This window comes from Trachypithecus francoisi, unplaced genomic scaffold, assembly GCF_009764315.1.
Source record: "Trachypithecus francoisi isolate TF-2019V2 unplaced genomic scaffold, Tfra_2.0 Contig01440, whole genome shotgun sequence".
Taxonomy (NCBI): Eukaryota; Metazoa; Chordata; class Mammalia; order Primates; family Cercopithecidae; genus Trachypithecus; species Trachypithecus francoisi.
This window is the reverse complement of record NW_022681431.1, coordinates 4,725,954-4,753,309: the sequence shown is the minus strand read 5'-3', so window position 1 is coordinate 4,753,309 and position 27,356 is coordinate 4,725,954. Positions and strand designations below refer to the sequence as shown.

The 27,356-nt window shown below is 40.8% G+C and overlaps 1 protein-coding gene across 1 annotated transcript in view; it reads left to right on the top strand.

Moving 5' to 3' along the window:
- MTMR7 (myotubularin related protein 7) overlaps positions 1-27,356 on the top strand; it is a 115,324-nt gene that overhangs the window by 24,272 nt on the left and 63,696 nt on the right. The window contains exons 2-4 of the mRNA XM_033226081.1: positions 14,869-14,991; positions 16,888-17,050; positions 26,141-26,298. Of these exons, the coding sequence (XP_033081972.1) occupies positions 14,869-14,991; positions 16,888-17,050; positions 26,141-26,298 (444 nt within the window). The remainder of the gene's footprint in view (positions 1-14,868; positions 14,992-16,887; positions 17,051-26,140; positions 26,299-27,356) is intronic.

Genomic DNA, 27,356 nt, shown 5'->3' with positions numbered 1-27,356 from the left:
GTGGGTGACTGTGTCCGTTTCTTACTGTTCTTGCTGACCTCAGAGTGCACTGTGACAGGCAATCGTGCAGCTTTGCTTATTGGGCCTCAGAAGCGGCCTCCACATCATTGGGTCTGCAAGGCATTCTGTTTTATACTCATTTCCCGGAGTGGGAATGAGGGACCCTTTAGGGCTGGACTGTAAGAGGAGAAAGAGAAAAATATGGTGCCAATTATGCAGTCTGTCCTTGGGGGCTTCATAGCCGAGGAGGGAGGCATGGGAATGTGTAAATGAGCTGGAACCTGTCCTTGGCCTGGGTGGACGGAGTGTACCCCTTCGTCTTCTGGCACTGGCACTTGCCAGGGGTTGGTGGGAGGGAGAGCATGAGACTTGGGTCTCTCTGTGCCTGGGCTGTCTCCTCCCTTTGGACCAGTAGTTAGTAAGTTCTATTTGGCACAACTTGCCCTTGGAAAAATGTTTCCCCATAGTTCCCAAAGAGCTATATAAGTAGATGATTTTGTCCTTTCTGTTAGTGCCTTTGTCAAAAATAGGTCAAATTCAGAATCATTTTAGAATTTTAGAAATATTGTTAAAGGAAAATCATAATAAAATAAGCCTTTGACTTCCTGTAATGCTTCAAAGCAAGATCTTAGTCTCCCAATACTATTATATGTTTTTAAAATGACTTTATTGTTTTGAACCCAACTATCTTTGGTAGGTCATTCCATACATTTACTCTTTGAGATACAAAGCATCATGTATTCACCGAGTTACAAAGAACCAGCATTTATTCTGAATTTATTTTTCTTTTAACCTCTTTTTTCTGCTTTTTCTCTTCATGCTTGTTGAAATATTTTTGGCTGGGGTTATTTTAAGGTGGTGTTGACATAAATCCTGGGACTTTGCTCTTGTTCAACAGTGCATGTTCTTTTAAGCCTACATATCCAGGGTCATCCTACTAAAATAAATTATATGGGCCCTTTGCAAAATTCTCAAGTGCCTGAATTTTTATTTATGAGCGTTGGCTGCTGGCATAACATTTGTAATTTCCCCTGAGCAAAAATGGGCGCTTTTTGCTTTGTTCTGCCTTTTCTAAGAATTTCTTTCCCTCTTACTTCTTATGTAGCTATGGCTGTGTTACTATTTTAGCTTAATTATTCCCCTAGGAGAATGTTTAAAATTTCCTTAAACATCAGTCAAATCTACTGTTTTAAAAATTGTATAGGTAGCTGGAACTCAACAACCTGCCCGTTTATAACCACTCAGGGTTATCTAAAATCATCAAGGTATTTTCTTTACCTTAACCTAAACTAGATACAATAATCCTTGTCTGTATAGGAAATTCAGATGATTTATTTTTCTCCTTTTAAGTGCAGATTTCTCAAAGCCCATATTTTTCTCTGATGAGTATAATTTTACATATAGGAATTAGAGATTTTAGGTGGCTCAAAAATCGATAGAAATGTGTGTATCAAGTACCCCATTTCCCATGTGGAGGAAGGACTTAAATTTTCTGTCAAATTGGGAAATACATAGATTCTTCACTTTGGACACTGATATACTAACAATCCTTCTGACATGCATAGAATTACAAGATCTTTATTCATCTTTAATGTCTTTTCGTGCAACCAGCATAACAAAACAGTCTAGATATATTCATTTATCCTTTCCCCCTTTTCAAAGTTGTATCAAGATTACTGGGATGAACTTTTCTACCAGTAGCTCTACCTGGGTCTGTCTAAACTTCTTGGAATGTGAGTCTGTTTGAAATTGGGTCTTAGTCTTCAAATCTATACCTTCGTACTTCACTTAACCTGGCTGAAACTGGCTCTGTCCAGAGTTGGAAGTATGATGATATGGGCTCTCCAGGCTAAAGAGATATTGGTAGAGGAAGAAACAGATGCTGGTACATCAGAATACCTGGGATATCTGGGATATCAGAATACCTGGGATATCTTCACATGCACTGATGCTGGTACATCAGAATACCTTGGAAGAATGATCAGTGATATCTATCATATGAGACTGGTGACTGCTTTGGGAATGAAAGGAGGAACCTGTTTAGCAGGTAAGGTGGGGCCAGGTTGTGGAAGGCCCTGTCAGTAGCAGGGGGGAGACCCTGTAGCTCTGAACAGAGAGTGACTGTTTGAGTGCCAACCTGGGGACTAGACTGGCAGGATATGCTGGGCTTTGGTCACCCATCATCCACTCTCCTGGGCTCCCTCTGAGGAACCATGCCTGCTCTATGCTCAGTTTGCATGTTGTTTTTTTCGTGCGTGGCGTATCCAGCTACCCAAATCATGTTGTTTCATGACCCCACTGAATGGTTTAGGGATAAACGTGTGACCAAGTGAGATGCAATGAGACTTGGCTTGGGCTCCAAGGAGGGCAACTGGTGCTTTTCTTCATGGCCATGGATGTGGCAGGAGATGGGACAGGGGTAGCTGGAGCCATCATGAGCAGAGCCTGCTGAAAGCCAGCACTGAGGGCCCAGCCAATAATTTGAGGGTGAGGAGCTAAGTGTTTTCAGCCCCCCTGCCCTTCTGAAGCCAGCCCTATCACTGACCTTTATAGACATATGATCCAATAATAACCCTTTTGGCTCAAGCCATATGAGATTGAGATTTCTGTCTCTTGCTCCTAGAAGGGTCCTAGGAGATAGAGGTGGAATCAGATCATCTGTGAGCAGTTTTACCAGTTAGGAAGTGTTTGTTTTATTTTTGAGACAAGGTCTCACTCTGCTGCCCAGGCTGCAATACAGTGGCACTGCACCCTTGACCTCCCCGGCTCAAATGATCTGCCCACCTTACCTCTCTGAGTAGCTGGCACTGCAGGCATGTGCCACCATGCTTGGCTAATTTTTAGAAATTTTTGGTAGAAGCAGGGTCTCACTGCGTGGTCTGGGCTGGTCTCTAACTCCCGGGCTCAAGCAGTCCTCCTGTCTCAGGCTCCCAAAATACAGATGTGAGCCACTGCTCCTGGCCAGGAGAGTCTGATAAATAGTCTGGGTGCCTGGCACAGAGCAGGCATTCCACAATTTAGCAGATTTAATTAATTAAATTAAAAGGGCGTAAACTGATGGGCAGCAACTCTCTAATTTTCACAGGGTTTTTTCACAAGTAGCTTGCCTTGTATTGTATTTGACTATTAGGCCATTCTAACATTGGTATAAAGAAATATCTGAGACTGGGTAATTTACATAGAAAAGAGGTTTAATGGACTCATGGTTCCACAGTTTGTACAGGAGGCATAGTGACATCTGCTGCCGGAGGCCACAGGAAGCACATTCATGGCGGAAGGCTAACAGGGAGCAGATACTTCTTACATGGTAGGAGCAGGAGCAAGACAGAGACAGGGTAGGTGCCGTATACTTTTAAACAACCAGATCTCATGAGAATGAACTCACTGTCGTGAGGACAGTACTGTATTAGTGTTTTCTCATGCTCCTAATTAAGACATACCTGAGACTGGGTAATTTATAAAGGGAAGAGGCTTAATGGACTCACAGTTCTACATGGCTGAGAAGACCTCACAATCATGGCAGAAGACGAAAGAAGAGCAAAAGAGACTTCTTACATGGTGGTCATGGTGGTGGGCAAGAGAGAAGGCTTCTGCAGGGAAACTCCCTTTATAAAACCGTCAGATCGCATGAGGCATGTTCACTATCACGAGAACAGCACAGAAATGACCCACCCCAGTGATACAGTTACCTCCCACCAGGTCCCTCCCACGACATGTGGGAATTGGGAGAGCTACAATTCAAGATGAGATTTGGGTGGGGACACAGTCAGACCCTATCAAGTACCAAGAGGGATGGTGCTGAGTCATTCAGGAGAAACCGCCCCATGATCCAGTCCCCTCCCACCAGGCCCTGCCTCCAACATTGGGGATTACAATCTGACATGAAATTTGGATGGGGACACAGATCCAAACGATATCGACTATATTAACTATGTTTTTGAAAGAACTTAGTTTCGCAGCAGAATGCATTTTTTAAAGAGTTGTTTTAGGCAGCTTGAGAATAGAATTCTTTGTATGCCTCCCAGATATATTCCTATGTGTGCATCCCACCAGCATTTTTCTTCATTTTACTAGAGTTATTTAAGGATTTCATGAAAGGTAGAGTGTCTGTTTCTTCTGGTTATGTGTCATATATTTTCTTGGATTATGCTCAATTCTCTAATCTCTGACCTCTAAATAAAATAGTTCTGGGAAAAGACTTTCAATGGTTTTATAGTTGTAGACAGATTAAATACTCCTTTTGGGAAAACAGTCGATGTTCTTTATTTCTCTACCAAAAGGCTGAATTTAAAAACTCCTGAATCTTCATGGTTACCACCTCTTGTTTCAGTAACTTTATGTAAATAGGAAAAAAGTGCTTTATTTTTAAATTGGAAAAACAGAATGCTTTTTTTCTGTAATTATAAGAGATTGTGGCAATTCTACATTGTTTGGAGAATTTGCTATAGCTTCAGTTTTTCTTCTTGTGTGTCAGAGTTCTTTGCCAGCTGTAATTGGGTAGTTTATGTTTTTTGCATACTCTGTTGTTTATATGAGTTTAACACAGGGGAAATGAAGTCGTGGACATGCGGTGGGAGCAAGAAGTAAAACTCTGAAGTCTTTGTTTGCTAATAATTATTTTATTTATTTATTTAGTTTTTAGAGATAGAGTCTTACTCTGTCATCCAGGCTGGAAGGCAGTGGCATGATCATGTCTGACTATAACCTCAAACTCCTGGGCTCCAGCCTCCTAAGTAGCTGGGACTACAGGTGCCTGCCACTATGCCTAGATTTTTTTTTTTAATTTTTTGTAGAGATGGGGCTCTCGTCTTGTTGCCCAGGCCGGTCTCGAACTGCCGGCCTCAAGTGATCTTCCTGCCTCAGCCTCCTAAAGTTCTGGGATTATGGCTATGAGCCACTGTGCCCAGCCAATAACAATTACTTTTTATTAACTACTGAGATGTATGCTTTTTTCCCCTCTCTCACACGTGCAGTTCCTTATAGATGGGATCATTTGTCCAGGAACTCTGAACTCAGACTTGAAACATTTTTTTTTTTTAGCAACCATTATACAGACAGTGACACCTGCCATAAATAAAAGCGACTTGAGAATTTCTATATGGTAGATGTTTCTGTAATTACTGCATGGCTGGTTAGCAGTGAGACTTGGTTCCTGAATGGTTCCTCCAAAGCTGCAGGACGCCATTGCACCTTTTGATGTGAAACATGCCGGTGCACACCTCAGAGCTCTGCCCAAAGAATCCCTGGACCACTGGGAGAACCAGGCCTTTCAGGCTGAACATGGAGGTTTGCCCCTCCAGACAAGAGAAATGAGCAAGCAGGGAGGTCAAATGGCCAACCAAGTTGCTCTGTACCAGATGATCAAATCTTTTGGCTGTCGCCAGAGCATTTAACTTGTTAAACATATTACTCTCTGACTGAAATCTAACGGACGACGGAGGAGAGACTTTTGAGCCAGGATGTTTTTCCTTCATTTGCAGTATTAGACCCAGACTGAAGAGGTCAGGTATGGGAGAGATCCAGGGAAGTGGACACTTCTGGTTTGAAATCTGGCTCTGCCACTTTCTAGCTGCGAGGCTTGGGCAGTTGATTGACTTTTCATGCACTTCAGTTTTCGCACCTGTGAAATGGAGCAACCATGTCTTTGTCTCAGCTAACGTTAGAAATAGCATATGGATAATACCTAGCACAGTATCTGATGCTCAGTAGTTGTGTGGTCAGTGGTAAAAGTATTTTCGTTGTTGTTATTACCCTTCTTCCTCTTGCTCCCTCTGCTCGAGGGAAAGGTTAAAAGGAATGCACCACAGTTCTGCTGCCTCCTTTGCCATAAGCTTTTCTGGAAAACTCGTCCTGGATTGCCTAGATTTGGCATCAGCACTTAGTTAAGTAGGGACTGAGGGGGTAGGCACTGTTTAAAGGTAAAACAGCCTCCATGCCCAGAACCATCCTGCCAACCTTGGTATCTAAGGGCGACTCCCTTCCCTGGGAGTTTCCACATCCCCCGGGCGGTGGATGTGGCTTATCTGAGCTGCCAATAGACCCTGGATCCCGGTCCCCGTATCTCGGAACAACACCAGCCGCTTGCATATCGTTTTGTCCTAACAGTTTGGTGCCCTGTGAGTGCTTCTTACAGCCAATGCGCTGCGCCCTTGTTACATTCTCCTAATCACTGTGCTAATTACTGCACAATGTACTAGAACTACTGTGTATTTTACCTGCTGTGTATTGTAAAGTGCAATATTAATGTACATTTTTGTGCTTTACACGTGCACATTTTGTGGCTCATATAACATGTTCTGCTCACAATGGAAGAACCTTGAGAACAAAGGGACTTTGCCTGCATTTTTAGCTTCTCATGACTGTAGTGGTCTCAAATTTTGTTTCCGCACAGGTTCTCCTTATCACTCAGGCACTTTCTGACCAAGGGGCGGGTATTTCATGTGAGACACTAAGATTGTTCCACATGCCATGTAGCCTGAATATCAACATTAAAGACTGCAAAAGGAAAAGAAGATGGATGGGTGTGCTAAATAGATAGATTTTAAAATAAAATCAAATGAACGTCTCAATTTTTAAGAGTACAGCAAGACACTTCATCAATTCAGTTTTAAATCCAAATGATACTTAATTATGAGAGATAGAGATAACTTAGGAAATCTTCCCAAGTGCTCTAGGGTTTCTAGCCACTGATTTCCTAACTCTCCAAGAAAAGCAAAAAAGAAGAAGAGCTCGAGATGGGGAAGGAATCTGGAGAATGAAAAAGAGCCACTGTGGCCGGGCAGCTTGTTCCTCCAGGCTGGTGAGCTGGGTGCCCTTGGCCTTGGGATGCTTATCTCAGTCCTTTGGGACCAGAACACTGGAGATCAGTGCAGCCTCTGGACCAGCTTCAGAGGCTGTTACAGCATCATTGCTGCTGTGGCTGATGCTTCCTTTCCTCAGTAAATCACAAAAGTCGTCTTGGCCAACCAGGTTACTGAGTGGCTTAATTTCCAGAAAATTTAATATTGAGTCATGATTGTATGCATTTTCACTGTTGCCATTTTGTATCCTTGTAGGTAGTCTATAAAGTACCACTGGGTCACAACTGCAGTCTGCTAGAATGGAGAGAGACATTAAAGACCTTTAAGGTCCCTTATAGAAGTCAAAATGCAGGGAGAATGTCTAAACTGCCTACTCCCAGCAGTTCAATTTCAGAACCAGAACCAGAGCCCAGGCCTTTTGACTCACAAATACTTTTCTTTTCATGTTGGTAGAGTTAGAAAATGTCATGATACCAAATTTAGCACAACAAACTATTTATCTAGCTGCTTTTCTTAGATTAGAACATAAACTTATCTTTGGTTTTGGCTGCTGCAGAGATTTTGATTTCTCTCTGTTCAACAGTCCCTGGATCTCTTCCCCCAGATGATTGACAGTGATCTGGAGCCTAATTTATATGGTTTTGAGGACTTGGTCTTCGGCCTGAGAAAAGCCGGTGGCCAGTGCCGCTGCTTTGTGTCCTTTTCCATGACTGGCACCCTGGCCCTGCACTTTGGATTCCTCGTCCTACAGAGCAACTTTACTTACCCAAATAGTCTGAGATGATTCTGGAACACTCAATGTTCATCACTTCAATATTTGACCTGCAGGATAGAAAGACCCACATTCTACTAAGATTGAAATTCGAAGGTGGCACAATAGAGGACCACTGAAGAAAGGCTGTGTCTCTCGGTGATTTATGAGGTCTTGCTGACGCCCAGGCAGTGAAGGGAAGGCCAAGAAGGAACTGTGTTGGGTGGCTGGGGTGGCCTCTTCAGACCTGGCCGTGTGCTGGTGGGGCCCAGGGTTTTGACTGAACATTTTCAGCCTTGGCCTAGAAAAGATGATGAAACCTTTTTTTCCCTCTCAGTCTAACCCCAACAGAGGAGGGATGGGAATTCAAAAAAGCCATTACACTGGGGCACAGTCTTTTCCATTGAATCCGTAAGATTCTTGAAGATAGACAAAGACTCTACCTTACTCACCCTTTTGCTTTTTTTTTTTTTTTGCAGAACCTGACACAGTGCCACACGTAGGCATCTTTTTGAATGGAATTAGATGTTTAGTGTTCTCTCTCTTTTATTAGTTCTGAGAATCCCCAAAGTCTGCTAGTGCCAATCTTTGTGCTCTTATATCTATTACCAAGCTTTTTGTCTTTGGGTTTATCTAAAAGAATAACATTGTGATAGTGATTTGTGAATATAGTTTTACAGTATAATTTTGTCTTAAAGCATTCTATTTTCAAATACGAATTTCATGTATAAGATTTCTTACAATAATTATTAACTGACTATGCTAAACATACTAATTTTTTTTTTTTTTGAGACGGACTCTCGCTCTGTTGCCCAGGCTGGAGTGCAGTGGCCGGATCTCAGCTCACTGCAAGCTCCGCCTCCCGGGTTCACGCCATTCTCCTGCCTCAGCCTCCCGAGTAGCTGGGACTACAGGCGCCCACCACCTCGCTTGGCTAGTTTTTTGTACTTTTTAGTAGAGACGGGGTTTCACCGTGTTAGCCAGGATGGTCTCGATCTCCTGACCTCGTGATCCGTCTGTCTCGGCCTCCCAAATGGTGGCTCAAACATACTAATTTTGAATAACAATTCTAGAATGACCTCAACGGCATTTACAAGTGCCCATAGCAGCCATGGTGAAGGATGAACATGGCCTTGAAATTAGACAGACTTTAGTTCTGGTACAAGTGTCCTGCCCTTTGAATGTGAGGATGTTTTTGCCTACCCGTGGTGGCAGATATCACGAAAATTATGCATGGACCTTCTTTCTTCTTAAGCTCATCAGCTGTTGTTAGTGTATTTTATGTGTGTGGTATGGCCCAAGACAATTCGTCTTCTTCCATTGTGGCCCAGGGAAGCCAAAAGGTTGGAGACCCATGCCGGCTGGGCCACGCCACCTGTTCCCTGCAGGGCCTGGGAAAGTTTGTCAAGTCTCACGTTGAACAGAACTATGAAACAGGGATTATACAAGAACCTGTAATTCAGGAGGTTACTATGGGGATTAACTTCAGCTCAGGTATATAAAGTAATTATACAGCGTATGGATATCAAATATCGAAAAATACTTGTTATTGTTTTTATTGTTATTTGGTGATTTTTCATAAACAAACTGACAACTGGGGTTGGCCTGATTCATGAGATACTGGTGGAGTTCTTTGACATAGTTCTGTGAAATGCCTCAGTTCTCTTTTCTTTAGAAGTCCAAAGCTTTCCCCAGAATTTCTGCCAGTTCCCATGGAGGTTTGCATGTTCACAGTCCCCTCTGGCATAATCATTTGCTTCTGAATTAGTTCAGGTTGCAGATCAAGTCACCATCCATTTATGTGTCCTTGGCTTGTGGCACAGCTCTTCCTTAATTACCTCCCTCTTCCTTAATTACTCTCCCCTCCTCCAAACCATCAGTGCATTATGGTATACGGCCAACTATTCTGAAGATTTTGGCAAAGGAAGGGTGGATACTGCAATGAAACGGTGCCATCAGACAATTTAGATTAGATTGTTCACTCCATCCCTGGGGATTATTTCCTGCAGTGCTTCACTACCTAATTAAAACCAAACCAAACCAAACCAAAAAAAACACTTAAAATGAGGTATAGGCATTTTCCCCAAAAGACTAACCGTGCTTGTGTTGGATTATGGTCCTAGGGGTGATTTTCTTTTCTTCCTGTTACATTTCCGAATCTTTAAACAGTAAATAAATAAGTACATGTTTCCTGATTTTTAAAAAGGGAAGTTCTAAAAGCTGGGGGCTAAAGTTTGTTAGGACTGGAGAGACAACATAAGCAGGATAAACAAATCTTTGCTCAGTGATCCCCATCTCCTTCTAATCCGTTAAAATGTATTTCTGAATCCCGCCTAATGGAGTGATTTTATTTCCTGTGTGTATCACAAGTGCAGATGGCCTGGTTGGTAGCAGTAATAGGCATCTTTCCTTAAAATGTCTTGACATGCCAGTTGCTTCTAAAAAGCTAACATGGCTCTTGCTGCTCCGGGGTGGAGTTCGAGTGGTCAGACTATCTGCTTCTGCCTACTCAAACCCCACTTTGGCAAAGAGTAGTATCTACTTTCTCAGTGCCTGAGAGTTGGCACCTCAAGCTGCTCTTTCATGGCTTCTGATCCTCGTGCTTCCAGGACCCTTCCTGCTAAGACCACCAGTGCCCCCACGTTCCTGCATCCAGTGGGCAACTTAAAAGTTCTTGCGCTACTCCGTCTCTCAGCAGCATTTGACACGGACACTCCCTCTCTCTTAAAATATTCCCTCTGCTTTCCTCTTGACAACAGAATCTTCTGATTTTCCTCCTACCTGTCCATTTGTTTGTTTCTGTGCTTTGCTGATTCCTCTTCTTTATTTAGACCTTTAAACATTGGGTTTTCCTCAGATCTCTTCTCACTCTGCCTGCTCGCCCTGGGTAACCTTTTTTAGTCCCATGGCTTCAATTATTTTATATGCTAAAGACTAAATTTATCATATTTCAACAAATCTAAGACATCAGTGATGCTAAGAGGCAGCAAGATTTTATGTACCACGAAAGAAGAAAGCACTGCCAGTGAAGTGACACAATAGCTTCTTACACATCAATCATCAGATGTGTTCCATTTTTAGAAACACCAGAATGTATAAAGTACATCCAAGAATTAATAATATATTATATCTTTTGCATAGATTTGCATAGCCTTTTTCAGCGTACAGATACCTCCTGTGTCTTAAGCATAGTGTTCCTGGGAGCATGCAAATGAGTTGCAACAATTTTGTTTTGAGAAGCTGGTTGTTTCCTAAGTCTTAGCTCTCCCTAAGTATAAAACTGACCTTGTTACGTTGTACTGTGTACAGCGTATTATATGTATAGATGAGATAGAATTAAGTGAGCCCAATGGTAACGCTGAATTATTGAGTCAGTGGGTCTTCAAGATGGTGCCCAAACTCTGACTTTATTTCATTTTAGATCATTTTCATCGTCTTAGTATAAACTGTGAGGTAGTCCTTGAACAGTGCTTTCTGACTTCATAGCGTGTCTAAGACAACTGAATTTTAATTTTTGTAACTCATTTTTAATTGTTAGTGTCTCTGGGAAATCATAGTATTGGTGTTCCCCTCCTTATTTCTTTTTCCCTCCTCTGTATCTTGAAAATTGCTTTTGACAGCTCTGGGACCTGTAGGAACTATTGCCAAATTTTGGAAAGCATTACTAAAGAATTATTTCTGTATAAAGAAGTACTATACTTGTTTCAACTAGTAAATACTTTGTATGTTGAAAGCTTCCTGATTAATTGAAGTAATCATAACCATGGTTAATTCACTTGATAAAAGCAGTGTGGATAGGGTAGGGCATGCAGATTCTCTCTTAAAAGTATAGATGCAACAGAAAAAAGCAAATCAAAATAACAACTATGGCAGGGAAAATACAAGGAATATTAAAATATCAATACATAATGACTATGTATGAATTACATAGTTGTGATTCCAAGTTGGCCATATACCAGGAACACAAGACTCCTTGAAAGATTAAGAAATCTATTACTGTTATTGATAATTTAGGACTAGAGTTAAAAAAGCAAATATTTATCCAAGTACATATCAAAAAGGCATAACATTCACTTCGGATTTTTAAAAATCAAAATTCTTAGTAAACTAGGATCAGGTCACTTTCACAATGCAATAATAAATATCAGCATCAAACTCAGTGGTAAAAGATGATAAGTGTTCCATTAAAAATGGGTGCACATAAAGAGATGCTCAGTATTGTTAGCTATCAGGGAAATGCAAATCAAAACCACTATGAGATCACATGCTAGGATGACTGTCATCAAAAAGAGAGATTATAATAGTGTTAGCAAGGATGTGGAGAAATTGGAACCCTTGTATATTGGTGGTGGGAATATTAAATGGCACAGCTGCTTTGGGAAATAGTCCAAAAGCCTTACTGTATGAGTTACCAAATGACCCAGCAATTCCACTCCTAAGTATGGCCAAGATAAATGAAAACGTATGTCCACACAAGAACTTATGCTCAAAAGTACATAGCAGCATTATTCATGGTCGTCAAAAGGTAGATGCAACCGAAATGTCTATCAACTGATGAATGGGTAAATGAAATATGATATATCTGTATCATAGTATATCATTGGGCAACAAAAAATAAAGCACTGATACATTCTATAAATAGGTGAACTTGGATTGAAACATAGATTGAGAACTTGATTGCTAAGTGAAAGAAACCAGTATCAAAGTATGACAGGTTGCATGATTCCGTTTGTACGAAGTGTTCAGAATAGGCAAATCTAAAGAGACAGAGGGTAAATTGATTTTTTAGGGCTGGAGTGCTAGGGGGAATAACTGGGATGTGACTGGTAATGGGTGCAGGGTTTCTTTTTGTGGTGATGGAAATGTTTTAAAATAGGTGTGTTGTTTGCACAATGATGGTGTGTACAGTGCTGTGAATATGCTAACAACCATTGAATAGTACATTTAAATGGGGGAATTGTATGGTATATGAGTTATATCTCAACAAAGCTGTTACTAAACAAGTGAAAAACAGTGCAAGAGTGACTGGTCTCCAAGCTATTTATAGTTACTCTGAAGTTTCTAGTTAATGCTATTATACAAGGAAAAAAGGTAAATACTGGAAAGGAAGCAACAAATTGTTACAGAGAATATTTGTCTACTCAGAACATTCAACAGATTTATACTAGAATTAATAAAAAAAGTTTGCTAAGGAGGCAGTTATAAAAACGCATTGGGCCTTGGGCTACTATCCTTACTATATAAACAGTTCTTATAAATATGTAAGAAATGCTGATCATTCAGTAGGAAAGTAAACCAGGGATATGAACACCATTTGCAAAAAATACACCATGATGGATAACCATACAAAAGAATGTGCGGCATATCTGTAACAAAAGAATACTTGTAAAAAAAGTAATCATAAGCTCGTAGGTGAGGGGCACTGTTGTTGAATGAATGTCTTTAACACACATAGACTTTCACAAGTCTTCAGGAATTTCACAGTGCTCCAGAGTAAATTGCATGACTGCAAATATTTATAATACCTAATTCTTTATTGACCTCAGTAGATCTCTGAAAATTGGGAGGAAGTGAGATGGGACCCTCTAGAGTTACTCCTAGAGGGCTGGCTTGGCTCTAAGTGCTTAGAGGAGACTGAGGCAATGGGAGATCTTGGGTCCTGTTTGCTCTTCGTGTTCCCAGGAATGTTCACGAGGTCTGCTACTCCTCTGGGTCTCCCCTGGCTCTCCCCTGGAGTAGATGGGAAGTCTGAGACTCCTAAACTAGATCAGGACCGCAGCTTCTATTATGTATCTATTTATTTTTGAGACGGAGTTTCCCTCTTGTTGCCCAGGCTGGGATGCAGTGGCGCCATCTCGGCTCACTGCAGCCTCTGCCTTCCGGTTTCAGGCGATTCTCCTGCCGCAGACTCCCGAGTAGCCGGGATTACAGGCACCCGCCACCACGCCCAGCTAATTTTTGTATTTTTAGTAGAGACAGGGTTTCACCATGTTGGCCAAGCATGTCTCGAACTCCTGACCTCATGATCAAAGTGCTGGGATTACAGGCGTGAGCCACTGTGCCTGGCCTATTTATTTTTTTTGAGATGGAGTCTCGCTCTGTTACCCAGGCTGGAGTTCAGTGGCACAATCTCGGCTCACTGCAACCTCTGCCTCCAGAGTTCAAGTGATTTTCCTCCCTCAGCCTCCTGAGTAGCTGGAATTGCAGGCGCCTGCCACCACCCCAGGCTAATATATGTATTTTTAGTAGAGACATGGTGTTTCAGCAAGTTGGCCAGGCTGGTCTTGAACTCCTCACCTCAGGTGATCCACTTGCCTCGGCCTCCCAAAGTGCTAGGATTACAGGCATGAGCCAGCGCACCAGCCCACAGCTTCTATTTAAACTGAAGAATGGAGCGAAAACAGTGTATTAGTTCCTAAGCTGCCTCATGGAAGCAAATACCATTTTGACTTGAGGGATGAGTCAGTGTTTCTCTGCAGGTGGTTGATCCTTAGCAGTGGCAGGATTGCCGCGCCCTGTGGTCATTACAGGATGTTCCTCAGGTGGTTATGGTGGGTGTGTCTTATTAGAATCGTCATTGCTTCAGTTTTCTCTGGCCCGGTAGAGATTGTCTTGTCATTTCCATTACATTTCATGTTATGACGATCTCAGTGCACATATCCTTGAAATTACTCTGCATGTAAGAGATGTATGCTTGATAAAAATTGTTTCTAGAAATCTCTCCTAGCAGTTTGGATTTTAGCTGAGTGGTGATAATGCCATTCCTTAGAAAGATTGAAAGGATCTTGAAATGGTGTGTTTTCCTTACATACACTTCTCTGATGCTTTTTTCTCCCATATGTTTATTTATACTTCCTACTAGTTTATATGGAAGCAAACAGCCTTAAGGCCATTTCTACAACTTAGAAACACATAGGAACATGTGCCATTTTCTTTTTCATAGAATGTCATTCATACGTAGTGTAAACTCAGAACTTTAACACATACGCTTTCTGCTTTAAATTAAAAATGTTATACAGTTACAATGAAATGAAAGTGTTGACCATTGTAAAACTCAGACAGGGTATTTTTAATAGGGTCTGCAAATCTTTTGTGGTACCTTTAAAGTCATATTTTCATAATTGGTGAATTTTCATCTTTTAATATACAGAATCATACTCTGAGATCTGGTTAAGGGAACTTTTTTTAGTTTTTATTATTGGGGGAATTCTCACCAAAAATTGTATTTTGGAGTAATTATGAGTTTACCCTTTTATTTATTTTGTGATTTGTTCTTCTGCTTTATGGTAACTCTTTTCATCATGCCGATTTCTCTAGGTTGAAAATGTCCGCTTGGTAGATCGAGTGTCTCCTAAAAAAGCAGCTCTAGGTACTTTGTATCTGACGGCTACTCATGTCATATTCGTGGAAAATTCACCTGACACAAGAAAAGAAACATGGGTATGCTTTCTTTATTTTTAGCTTTCCTTGTTTTGCGTTGTTTGAAGTAAAAAGTTTTTGCCCTCCATTCGTTTTTCCTCAGGGTGAGATGAGTGGGCTTTTGGTGATTGGGTGTTAGGGAACTGTTTCTGGAATGTGTGTTTGGCCTTTTTCTGTGTAGTCGTATCTACTTGATCTACTTATTCATTTTAAACACGAATTATTTGAACATCACTAAAGAGAGACTTAGAAATAGCCAGAAGATACAAGTGCTTCTTGTCACAGCTATCAAGGAGAGACTGAATAATGTCAGTAGGCCAGATTCAGCATTGCCATCCTCTAGTGCTCCATTTGCAATACGCTCTATTTGTAAGGTCCTATGATGCAGCCATTTGGTCATTTTATTATGTTGTCTCAAGTTTTCTGATAATTTTAAAAAGAAAAAGCTAGAGGAGTTTCATCATCAGGTATTTCTGCTACTTATTAATGAAACCATTAGATATTTATTATTATTATTATTGAGATGGAATTTCACTCTGTTGCCCAGGCTGGAGTGCAGTGAGTGGTGTGATCGATCTTGCAACCTCGACTCTGGAGGTCACTGCAACCTCGACCTCTTGGGTTCAAGCGATTCGCCTGCCTCAGCCTCCTGAATAGCTGGGACTACAGTCACGTGCCACCACGCCTGGCTGACTTTTTTGTATTTTTAGTAGAGACAGGGTTTCACCATGTTGTCCAGGCTGGTCTCAAACTCCTGACCTCAAGTAATCTGCCCACCTTGGCCTTCCAAAGTGCTGGGATTACAGGCATGAGCCACTGTGCTTGGCCTTATTATTTTTTCAGCAACCCAATCGTGACATCCCTGAATTGTAGATTTCCCTTTTCTATATTCTGTGCACAGTGGTACATTTTTAGCAGAAGGTGGCAGGCACTTATTAGTGGAGAGGAAACTTACAGAATAAAATGCTGCCATTAAAGACTGAGCAGAGACCCTCCTGTAACACCGGAGATGCACTTCAGTATGATTTCCTTTAAAGTTAATCTCCTCTTTAGAGAGTAGAATGATGATTTTACTAGACACTGGGAGTGCAGAGGAGAGGGTGGGAATGAGGAGATATTGATCAAAGGGCACAAAGTTTCCAATAGACAGGAGGAATAATCTGGAAAATGTATTGCACAGCAAGGTGTCCATACTCAATGTATATTTCAAAATAATTATGAGAGTAAATTTCAAGGGTCTCATTGTTAAAAAAAAAAACAACAAAACTATAGGTAAGTGATGGCTATGTTAATTGGCTTGATTTAATCATCCACATGATGTTCATATCTCACAGCATCACGTTTTAGCCCATAAATGTGTACGACTATGATTTGCAATAAAAATACTAATTTAAAAAATAAAAAGATAAATAAATTCCTTCTTTTGCAGCCTGCCTGACCACCAACAGCTTAGAAAACAACAGTCCCATGTTGATACAGAACTCGAACATTCCAAGTGGAATTAAGGAGCATGGTGGCACCTCCCAGCGGAGCCATCTCTAACTTGCGTTGATTGCAGAAGTTTATTTTACTGGCTTCTCATGACCTTGTTTGATTTTAGCTATTTAAGTACATTCAACATCTGACCACCAAAATGTTTCCTTACCTGGACTTGTGCAAATTTATATGCTGAGTGGTTTGCTTCAAAATAACTATCCTGGATATCAGGAAGCTTGGTATTGAAAAATAAAATTATAAATTTAGAAAGTTGGTTGTTACCTGGAACATCTCAGTGCTTGTCATCTGAATGCAAGGGTTGAGCTAGCTAGAGGTTGGGGAGTGCTTCTTGTCATTCTTTGAGCCACAAGGAAATGTTAGTCCTTGTCATATTCATTAGTTATTTGTGCTTAGCTTATGCAAATTAACATTTGGTTCTAGATTCTTCACAGTCAGATTTCCACCATTGAGAAACAGGCAACAACTGCTACCGGATGCCCTCTGCTGATTCGCTGCAAGAACTTTCAGATAATACAGCTCATCATACCTCAGGAAAGAGATTGCCACGACGTGTACATCTCCCTGATACGCCTTGCAAGGCCAGGTAGGGTAGAGGAACTCGGCATTTAATACGGAACCTCTCTTAAAAATTCGCAAATCACATTCAAGAATTTGTATGGTGCTTAGGAATGATGGGGGTTTAGGGACTGTGTCAGTCTGGTTCTCAGGTGAGGACAAGCCTGAATAATCATCTGATACAGAGTTTCTTGTTTTTCTAGAGTCTCCCCCGAGTTATTTACTATGTGAGTCTCCTTCATGAGTCTTAGTATTCACTTAATCTTGGTGGAAGTTACAGGATGTTTTCCTTTTGGGGTGAAATTGCGTTTAAGTTATGCCCTTATATTGTGGTACTCAAGCCACCTTGAATGCGGCCAGTGATAGAACTGACCAGCTGTTTTGTGTGGGAAATGTTATCAGACAGTTCTAGTGCAGTTTTCTCCCTCTTGAGGCTTTTAAGGTTTAGTTTCCATTGCTTTTTTGTTTCTTGGGGTTTTTTTTTTTTTTTTTCCCCAGACACTGTTGCTCCATTGCCCAGACTGGAGTGCAGTGCCGTGATCTCAGCCCACTGCAACCTCTGCCTGCCGGGTTCAAGTGATTCTCATGCCTCAGCCTCCCAAGTGGCTGGACTACAGGTGCCCGCCACCACAGCCTGCTAATTTTTGTATTTTTAGTAGAGATGGGATTTTGCCATGTTGGCCAGGCTGGTCTTGAACTCGTGGCCTCAAGTGATCCACCTGCCTCAGCCTCAAGTGCTGGGATTACAGGCATGAACTACCATGCCTGCCCCTCCATTGCTTTTTGATAATAATTTATTTTTTCCAAGGTTGGTACAACTAGACTAGCATCAGTGACTATTCAGAGTGTGGATCTGCTGATTCTCCTGAAAAAAAAAAAAAAAAAAAAAAAAACTTAATGTAGTGGGAAGAACATTTGGATTTGAAAAATATGTTCTCGCCATTGCTATCTTGTTCTAGCCATCATCTTGGGCTCTTCAGATTTATAGTTTACCGTTCACTTCAAAAGAAGGGTTTCTTGCCTCTCTGTGTGGCTTGTGTGAGTTGTGGTGTTGTTTTCCTTAAAAGAAATATCCTCTCTGTTTCTTGGAAGAATACAGTGAAAAGAGATCATTTTTATAACAGTTGTGTTACACAGAAGTAGTTAATAAAGGAAATAAGATATGTGCTGATAATTACTTTGCCAAATATTTTTTGATTCAGGACAAGAAGTTCAATTATAAACTTTTCAAGGCATTTGGTTGGATCATGATTTGTCCATATTCTTTGTAGGTAGCTAAGAGCTAAAGTTACTGAATGGAAATGAGGCCAGGGAGCTGTCAAAATCTGGTAATTTTTACTTTACTCTGTTTCCCTCTAAAGGCAGTTGGTTGAGGCTTTTTCATCCAAGTGCACTAAAAGAATGGCAGAGTAAGCCAGAAAAGCAGTTGAACTTTTTGGAGGGTGCACTAAAATTGGAACAGAAGTTCTGGGAAGATGTACACTAGGTTGCACGCAGCAGAGAATGTGAGGAGAATTCTGTGCTAACCGTTTCTGTGTCACTGATTAATGGAAGTACTGAGCGATAAATGTGCTCTGAGCGGATTAATGGGATTTAGGAATAGCCCGGCGAACCGGGAAAGGGCTGAGCAGCTGGAAGAGTGAATCACAGGGACCAGGAGGGTCACGGCCCAGAGACAGCAAGTGCCAGGACTCTCGCTGTGAGGATCCCTGAGGGGGAAATTACTGTGTTCCCCCATTTTCGAAAGGGATACTTTTTCCTTAAAAGATGAAGTTTTGGGAGTTAGGTGTTAGATGTAGCCAGAGATCTGACTGGCTACCTTTTCTAAAAGAAATCATGGTAATTCATTGAATTAAAGCCATCACCTAAGAGGAGTTAAAAAGAATCGCCAGCATTTTGAAACATGGGCATTAGAAACAGCAGTTTGCCTAAAATGTAGTGCTTTAATAAGTGAGGGAAGGCGAAATAGAACACAAGCAGTTCACAGTGCAATGTTAAAGGCAATGCTAAAATTAGGGCATATTATAGGCTATAATTTTGGAAGTAGGACTTTGACCCTAGAGGGAGATGGGGAAATGTGGAAGGGGTTTGACATGAAACAGTGGCCTTCAGCTGGGGGATGGGGTGGCTTTTCAGAACCATCTGAAGATGTTTTATAAAATACACCCTCCACTGCCTCTAAGAATATGAGAATAAGGGTGTATGTGTGTGGTTGGTGAGGGAGGTGTACTTTGAATTCTAGTTGTACAATGTAGGTCTGTCGATATTCTGGTTAGTCACCAACAAAGTTCACATATTTTCAGTTTCTTTATGGACACCCAGCTAACTGTAAGGTTCTATAGCGCAGGGGTCCCCAACCCCTGGGCCGCAGACAGGTACCAGTCTATGGCTGGTTAGGAAGCGGGCAGCACAGCACAGCAGGAGGTGAGTGGCAGGCATGCACGCATGAGCTCCACCTCCTGTCAGATCAGCGGTGGCATTAGTTCTTTTAGGAGCATGAACTCTATTGTGAACCGTACATGCGAGGGATCTAGGTTGTGTGCTCCTAATGAGAATCTAATGCTTGATGATCTGAGGTGGAAGTGTCATCCTGAAACCATCCCCCAACCACACCCCCATCCACGGAAAAATTGTCTTCCACAAAACTGGTCCCTGGTACCAAAAAGGTTGTAGACTGCTGCTATAGAGGACAAAACAGTTGTTTTTACATAAGAAGAAATGTTTGGGAATTCATTTAAGTCCAGGTTTCTGAAGGAGATATTTTCAAAGCTGCTGTTACTTAACATTAAAATCAAAAGTACTTTAAAAATAGAAAAAAAGAAAAAGAAAAAGAAAAAACCCCGAACCTTAGCATCAGCAGAATGCACAGGGTGGGGAAGGGAAGAGAAAAGTTTCCAACTGTCAGCAGAGGGACACAGAGGTGTGAGGTGTTTTAGAACCCGTGTAACTATTGAAAGCGAAATTGCTTCAGACATTCTGCTGAATTCAGGCAACTTAAAATAAATGTTGAGATTCTCTCTTTCCTGAGTTAGGATTTCTGGTATAAGGGTAAATCAAATTATTAAAAAATTAGAGATTTTATTGGTTTGCTTTTTGTGTGAATAAAGATTGATAAGAATTTGGTCATGGACTATAGAAGATCTCAGGCAAGCTGGGCGCGGTTGCTCAAGCCTGTAATCCCAGCACTTTGGGAGGCCGAGACGGGCGGATCACGAAGTCAGGAGATCGAGACCATCCTGGCTAACACGGTGAAACCCCGTCTCTACTAAAAAATACAAAAAACTAGCCGGGCGAGGTGGCGGGCGCCTGTAGTCCCAGCTACTCGGGAGGCTGAGGCAGGAGAATGGCGTAAACCCGGGAGGCGGAGCTTGCAGTGAGCTGAGATCCGGCCACTGCACTCCAGCCTGGGTGACAGAGCGAGACTCCGTCTCAAAAAAAAAAAAAAAAAAGACGATCTCAGGCAAAACATAACGTGTCCAAATGCAGGAAACTGTCATTCTTGGTAAAGAACTAACTTAGGTTAAAATAAGGGCTGTGGCTCAAATGAGATCAGCTAACCTTGTAGATCGAATGTATTAATAAGGATCTCAGCTTTTCTGATGAAAAGACCCCTGTTTCTCTGGGGGCTTCAGCTTTTCCCATGTCCTCTCTCCTCTCTTCCCTCCAGTTTGCCTCCTGCTGTTTATTTTTGTATCAATTATCTTTCCTTCTTTAGTGTTTGTGAGCGCTTCAACACTTAAATAATTTCTTTTGTTTATATTTCCCCTTTTCCTAAACTAGTTTCTTTTTTGAATCTCACTCCTCAATTCTTTTGGATATTTTTTATTTTAAAAAATCTCATGATTGAAGTAGTCTCATGTGTTTAATTGGTAACTTTTTATATTCCTTATCTAAGTCATTGATATTTAAGCAATTTTTGCAGTGGTTATTTCTTTTTTATCAGAGTGTAGCACCCTTTTCCGCTGTGTTAGCTTTAACAGTCCTAATATTTAATTTCAACACTTGTTTGTTTACAATAGACAGATAAGGTGAGGCACCCTCATTTTTATTTTAAATATGCAAAATCCATTAATGGCTGTATTATCTTCTCACCCTACTCTAAATGGTTTTTCAACTACAGTTATTTTAAGTTGCCTGAATTCAGCATAATGTTTGATGCAATTTATCTTTCAGTAGTTACTTTGGTTATTAAAAAAACGCTCACATCTCTGTGTCCTGATGACTACTGGAAAGTTTTCCCTTCCCTTTCTCACCCTTCATATTCTGCTGATGTTGATTCATGTTTGTTTTTTCTTTTCATTTTTAAAATACTTTTGATTTTAATGTTACATTATTTGTTGCTTCTCCCAGTTAGTCTATAATGAGAGGCAATTCCTCCATATATTTATCCTAAATATTCTGTTTTTATAACCTTTAACCTGGTACCTAGGGAACAAGCTAGGTTATTTTCCTTCCTTCCCTAATGTTTTGTTGTACCCACATCTCTCCCTTATTTTGGCAGAAGGAGCACCCTTTCCTTTATATGGGAGAGAAAGAGCAAAGGTTGTGTACGGTCGCAGCCCCATTTATTCGCCTGGTGGTTCCAAGTTGAGAGTTTCCACCTGATGTCTTGCATTTTCTATGGGAAGTAGGAAGTAGGGTTTTCTGAGAGTAAAGGAGCCAGGGAGGGGAATAGAGACTGAGCTGCACTGTAGTGCCACAGGCTTCCCGAGGTTAAGGGGAGCACAGTGAACACCGGTGTTAGAATAAAATCAGCCAAAACATGGATCTCTATGCTTGGGTTGAGCTCTGCTTTCAACTGAAACACTGATTTGGTCTTCCTAGAAACAGCCAAAATGTTACTCATCCTTAATTTCGTGTAGCATTTTAGAAATTACCATTTTGCTTTCTGGGTAGAATAACATTAAAGCTGGACTCCTGTTTCATTAGTTATATGATTTAAGTAGATAATATATGGTACTGTAAATACCAAGATTTCCACATTAGCTTTTTCTGATTTTTTTAAAAAGTTAAACATGCACATTCAATTTACTCCCACAATCCAAAGGCATTTTGAATATTTGCTTCTTATTGGAGGAGCTCTTGTGTAATGGGGCCCCTTAGGGTGAGGCCTTCGGTGCACTTCCTGCTGAAAGCTGCTGGTCACTAATAGCAAAAGATGTTTTATGTTGGGTCTGTTGGCTCAGACTGTGATGGGAAAAGCCAGTGGAACTTTTAACACGCCTGTTTTAAGAGTGGGTAGAAAATCAGCTGAGGGATATGACCTTCCTAGAGTAGGCAAATACTTTCTCTCTGTTCAGATTCTGTAAATATTAAAGATTTGTCTAAAATATAAAAAGCTTCTGCATAACAAAGGAAATGGGAGAAAATACTTGGAAGCCATGTACCTGATAAGGGATTAATACCCAAAAGATGTCAGGAACTCCAACAACTCTATAGGAAAAAAAAAAAAAAACCCAAGTACTCTGATTAAGAAAAGGACAAGGGACCTCAAGAGAATACTCAAAAGAAGACGGCTAACAGATACATGAGCAAACGCTCAACCTCAATAATCATTAGGAAGATGCAAGTTAAAACCACAGTGAGATATCGCCTCGCGACTGTTAGAATGGCCTTTACCAAAAAGATGGAAGATAACATGCTTTGGCAAGGGTGCGGGGGAAAGAGAATGCTTATGCACTGTTGGTGGGAATGTCAATTAGTACAGAAAACAGATGGAGGTTCCACAAAAAACAAAAAACACAATTATATGATTCAATAATCCCACTTCTGAGTGCTTACTGGAAAGATTGAAATCTGTAAGTCAAAGAAACATCTACTCTTACATATTTTCACATGTTCATTGCAGCACTATTCACAGTAGCCAAGTTGTGGAATCAACTTAAGTATCCATCATTGGATGAAGAGATAAAGAAAACATGGTATATACAAATAATGGAATGCTATTCAGCCTTAAAAAGCAAGACATTTTGTTATTTGTGACAAATGGATGGAATTAGAGAGCATTATGCAGAGTAAAAAAAGCCCAACATAACAAATACCACATGTTCTCACTTACATGTGGGATCTATGACAGTTAAACTCCCAGAAGCAGAGAGTAGAATGGTGGTTACCAGAGGCTGCGGGTGGCGGAAATGGGGAGATGATGGTCAAAGAGTGCAAAAGCCTCAGGCAGGAGGAATAAGTCTTATTTTGAGATCTTTTGCACAGTGTGTTGAGTATAGGTAATAGTTCAGAAGTGTAAATTTCAAAACGCTGAGAGTAAATTTCAGATGTTCTCAGTTACAAAAAATGTTAAACACTTGAGGCAATGTATATGTTAATTAGCTTGAGTTAATCATTCTACATTGTAGTCAAAAATCATAACATTACTTTTTACCCCAGAAATATACACAACTATCATTCGTCAATGGATTATTTAAAAGTCTGTAAGCAAAAAAATAAAGATTCTCAAGTCCTAGTTTTGTTTTTTTTTTTAAAAACTTACCTCACAGCTAATTGCTGAACATTCTGCTATGTATTTGGCAAAAGTAGAGAGTGAAAGGAACAGAAAATTATGACATGGGAACAATTCAGTAAAATTTTCATCTGTGCTGGTGGCTCTTTTTGATTTCTTAGAGTAGGCACAGTCTGCAGGCTGCTTCTGGGCTTGCCTGTGGGTAAGAAGCTCACATGACTCAGTGTTGGCTGACAAAAATGGGTTTTTCCTGGCCCTCATGTAGAATTTTCCTTAAATTGGGCGTGAGGATTGGTTGATCACCCTTTTCCTTAAAAAAGGGAAAATTTCATAATTTCAGTGTCAAGCCATCCTATTGTCTCCTAGTTCAAGAGTGATCTGCTTAATGTCTGTTATAAATTACTCTGGCTGTAATTTATGGATAATTTCATTGCCTCTTCCCAGTGGAAACAGGTATCAGCCCACAGACAGAACACTGTCAGTAGTCACAGGATGTTTTTCTTCTTCTACCTTTAAAGCTATTTGTAAATATTTAACAAAGAGAACTTAACTGCCATTATTACCCCGTATTCAGAAGCGCTTGTTTCACTGAGGGAACTGAAGCTTTCTCAAGAGACTCTTTTGGCGTCCTAAACAACTAACATTTGTGGTTAACATTATGGTAGCAGAAGCCTGAGTCATGAAAATGGTACTTAGAGATGGAAAAGATGTGTCAATGTCGAGCCAGCTGTTCCCAGAACAGGATCTGAAGTTTCACAGGCTGTCTGCAACATCGCTAAGACGTAAGAAATTGATCTGACAGAAAGCATCTGCTCTGGTTTGCGTGTGAGCGTACCTGGATGCGCGTATTTTATTATTTGTCCAAACAGTCTGTATTCTAAGTTTTGAAGTTTAGAAACATGACATGGAGAAAGACTGAAATAGAACATAATTTATCTCGCTGACATACTACAGTTGCTTCTTATTCACAAGAAACATGAAGAAATCTGGTGCTTAAAATATGACCCTTATCTTTCCTCTTCCGTGTGGATGAGTCATCTCAATAGCAATCAAAACAAGTTTGAAACCTGAGTTTTCATGTCAGGCTGCCTGTGTGTTGCTGCAGCCTCTTGCTGGTGGTGAGATCCTATAATGGGCTGCATATACATGTGTTTAGGAAACTTACACTCTTCACACTGAATGCTTTCAGTATGCTAAGGACATAGGAGGACCTAGGAAAGCTATGAGAAGGAAATGTATTAGAGAAAAAACAGGAAGATGAAGGGACTGGAACGAGGAAGGAAGAAGAAGAAGAGAGAAGGATCTGCCTTTTGGGAGGGTGTGTTACAATTAGGAGCCGGCCTTCTGCAGCCAGATGTCTCATTTAAACCTGGACTTCCCAGTTACTAGCTGTGTGACTCTGAGTGAGGGAATGTGCCTCTCGTTTGCCTCAGATTTCTCGTAGGTAAAATGAGGACCATCAATATTGCCTACTAACTGGATTAATGCTCTTAATTGCAACAGAATCTGGAACAAAAAAAGGTCTGAGTATCAGCTATCCTTTATTATCATCAGAAATGCTGAGATCTGCACTGTCCAAGATGGTAGCCACTGGCCACAGATAGCTGTTCAGCGCCACTCCGAACTGAGATATGCGGTTAAGTGCAAAATACACATGAAATTTCAAAGACAGCACAAAACAAAATGTATCAAATATTAATAAGTTTTATATCATGCAGATGTTGAAGTGATAATGATTTGGGGTATATTGGGTTACATAAAATAGATTGTTAAATTAATTTAACTCTTTTTTAATGTGGCTACAAGGACATTTAAAATGATATAGATAGTTCACATTATGTTTCTGTTGGATAGCGCTGGTCTCTACACTTCCCTTAAATGGCAAGACCGGAGCAAGAAAATCAAATCCTAGATCTTGCTGGCGAAAGGGAAACAGTGGGGCTATTGGGCTTCACAAGCATCAAAGGCAGTCTATAAAGACAGAGATAACGTGGCAGAATTGAAAGAAGCCGCATCATGATGCAGCCTTCAGTTCGCATCCTATGAGCACAGCGCTGTGCACTATGAATTGGTTTTTTTTAATGACTCCTATGCAAATGAGCAGCACAATTACGATATTTATGTAGTTGTTTAAAGTTCAGATGTTTCTGATGCAAATGTTTAATATATTCCAGAGTTTTTTCAACTTTGTTATTTTTTCTTTTTTAACACTGTGAGCATGAAAATGTGCAGTTGGCCTGGGCCCAGGCCTGTCTCCGAGAGGCCACCCCAAATCCAAGCTTGATTGGCATTACAAACATGAAATCTTGATGCCTAATGAATGCATATGTTCTGAATTTTTATGTTCCATATTTTGTGTGGTCTGGAAAATATATTTGCTTTTAAAGCAACAACAACAACAAAAGCACAAAATGGAGATATCCGTGTGTTCTAAAAGGAAAGAAGGTACTGCCGAGTTCAGACACCCCAAGGTCATCTCGTCATTGCTGGGAGGAGGTGGGGGGCCCTGTCCACTGCACACAAGTTGCCCCCAGGAGTGTGCTGGAGGTGGGGGTTGGGATGGCCTCTCAGGGCATTCCAGATGGGACAGAATGTTTTCGGGGAGATTTGGCTCTGGTTTTGACTAAGCTTGATTTAACTTTATCCTCCCTTTTCTTGCAGTGAAATATGAGGAATTATACTGCTTTTCATTCAACCCCATGCTGGATAAAGAAGAAAGAGAGCAAGGCTGGGTGCTGATTGATCTTAGTGAGGAATACAAGCGGATGGGCCTCCCTAATCATTACTGGCAACTCAGCGATGTGAATAGAGACTACAGAGTGAGTGCGTGAAACGCAAACACTGAAGCCACATGAAATTAGGATTTCAGCCAGCTTAGCATACCTTTATTTTTATCTCCTTTAGGTTTTAGAGCTCTTTGTAGATACCATGTGTGGATTTCCAGGTGTCTCTTGGTTAGTGCCAGCTGTATTTCCAACCTGGACCTAGAATTAAAAGGTTTGAACCAGAGAAGCATAGAGATCATCCCTTCTAGACCCTTCATCGCATGGTTGCAGAACTTGAAACCCAGAGAGGCCAGGGGGCAGGCCTTGTGGACAGGCAGTTGGTGGGAGAGCTGGCCAGGATCTCATTCTCCCATCAGGTCTTTTTATAGTGTAGTGAGTGATTAGTGGGCAAGTCAGGGAGACTCTGATGGCAGTTTGGCAGCAGCTCCTCTGTGTGCTCACTGAACCCTTGCTTGGTACACAGGGTCACCAAGAGGCTTCCCTAGAGAAATATGGCTACACTCCCAGGAAGGAATATGGAGAGGCAGGGAAGCTAGAGTGGCAGAATTAATCCCGTCTTCTCCTTAATGACAGGCTTACAGATCAGGGGTGGTTTCACTATTAATTTTTAAGATATTTAAGTAACAAAAGTATTGTGAGAACATCCTAGAGAGTTTCCAAAAGGCAAAAAAAAAAAAAAAAAAAAACCCACCATCCCATTTTCAAAACATTCTTATGTTTTAAAATTTCCTTCAGTTGTTTTCTCATCTGTATAGTTTGATAACTTTTTTCTTACGTAAGTAATGCATATTCATTTATTGAAAATTGGAAAACATAGAGCAAAAGGATATTAAATCACCTAAAACTGCCATCATTCAGAGATAGCCACCATTATTATATCTGGCCAATAGTCTTCTGGGATTTTAATGTATATATAAATTTTTTATGTATGCACACACAAACCTGCTTAAACATACATAACAAAAATGGAATCATCACATGTGCCTTATATTCTGCTTTTCTTCACATACATATTGCGACATTTTTCTGTCAGTAATTATATTTTATAATATATTTAAAACACTGCAGAGTATTATCTAAATATGGCTGTA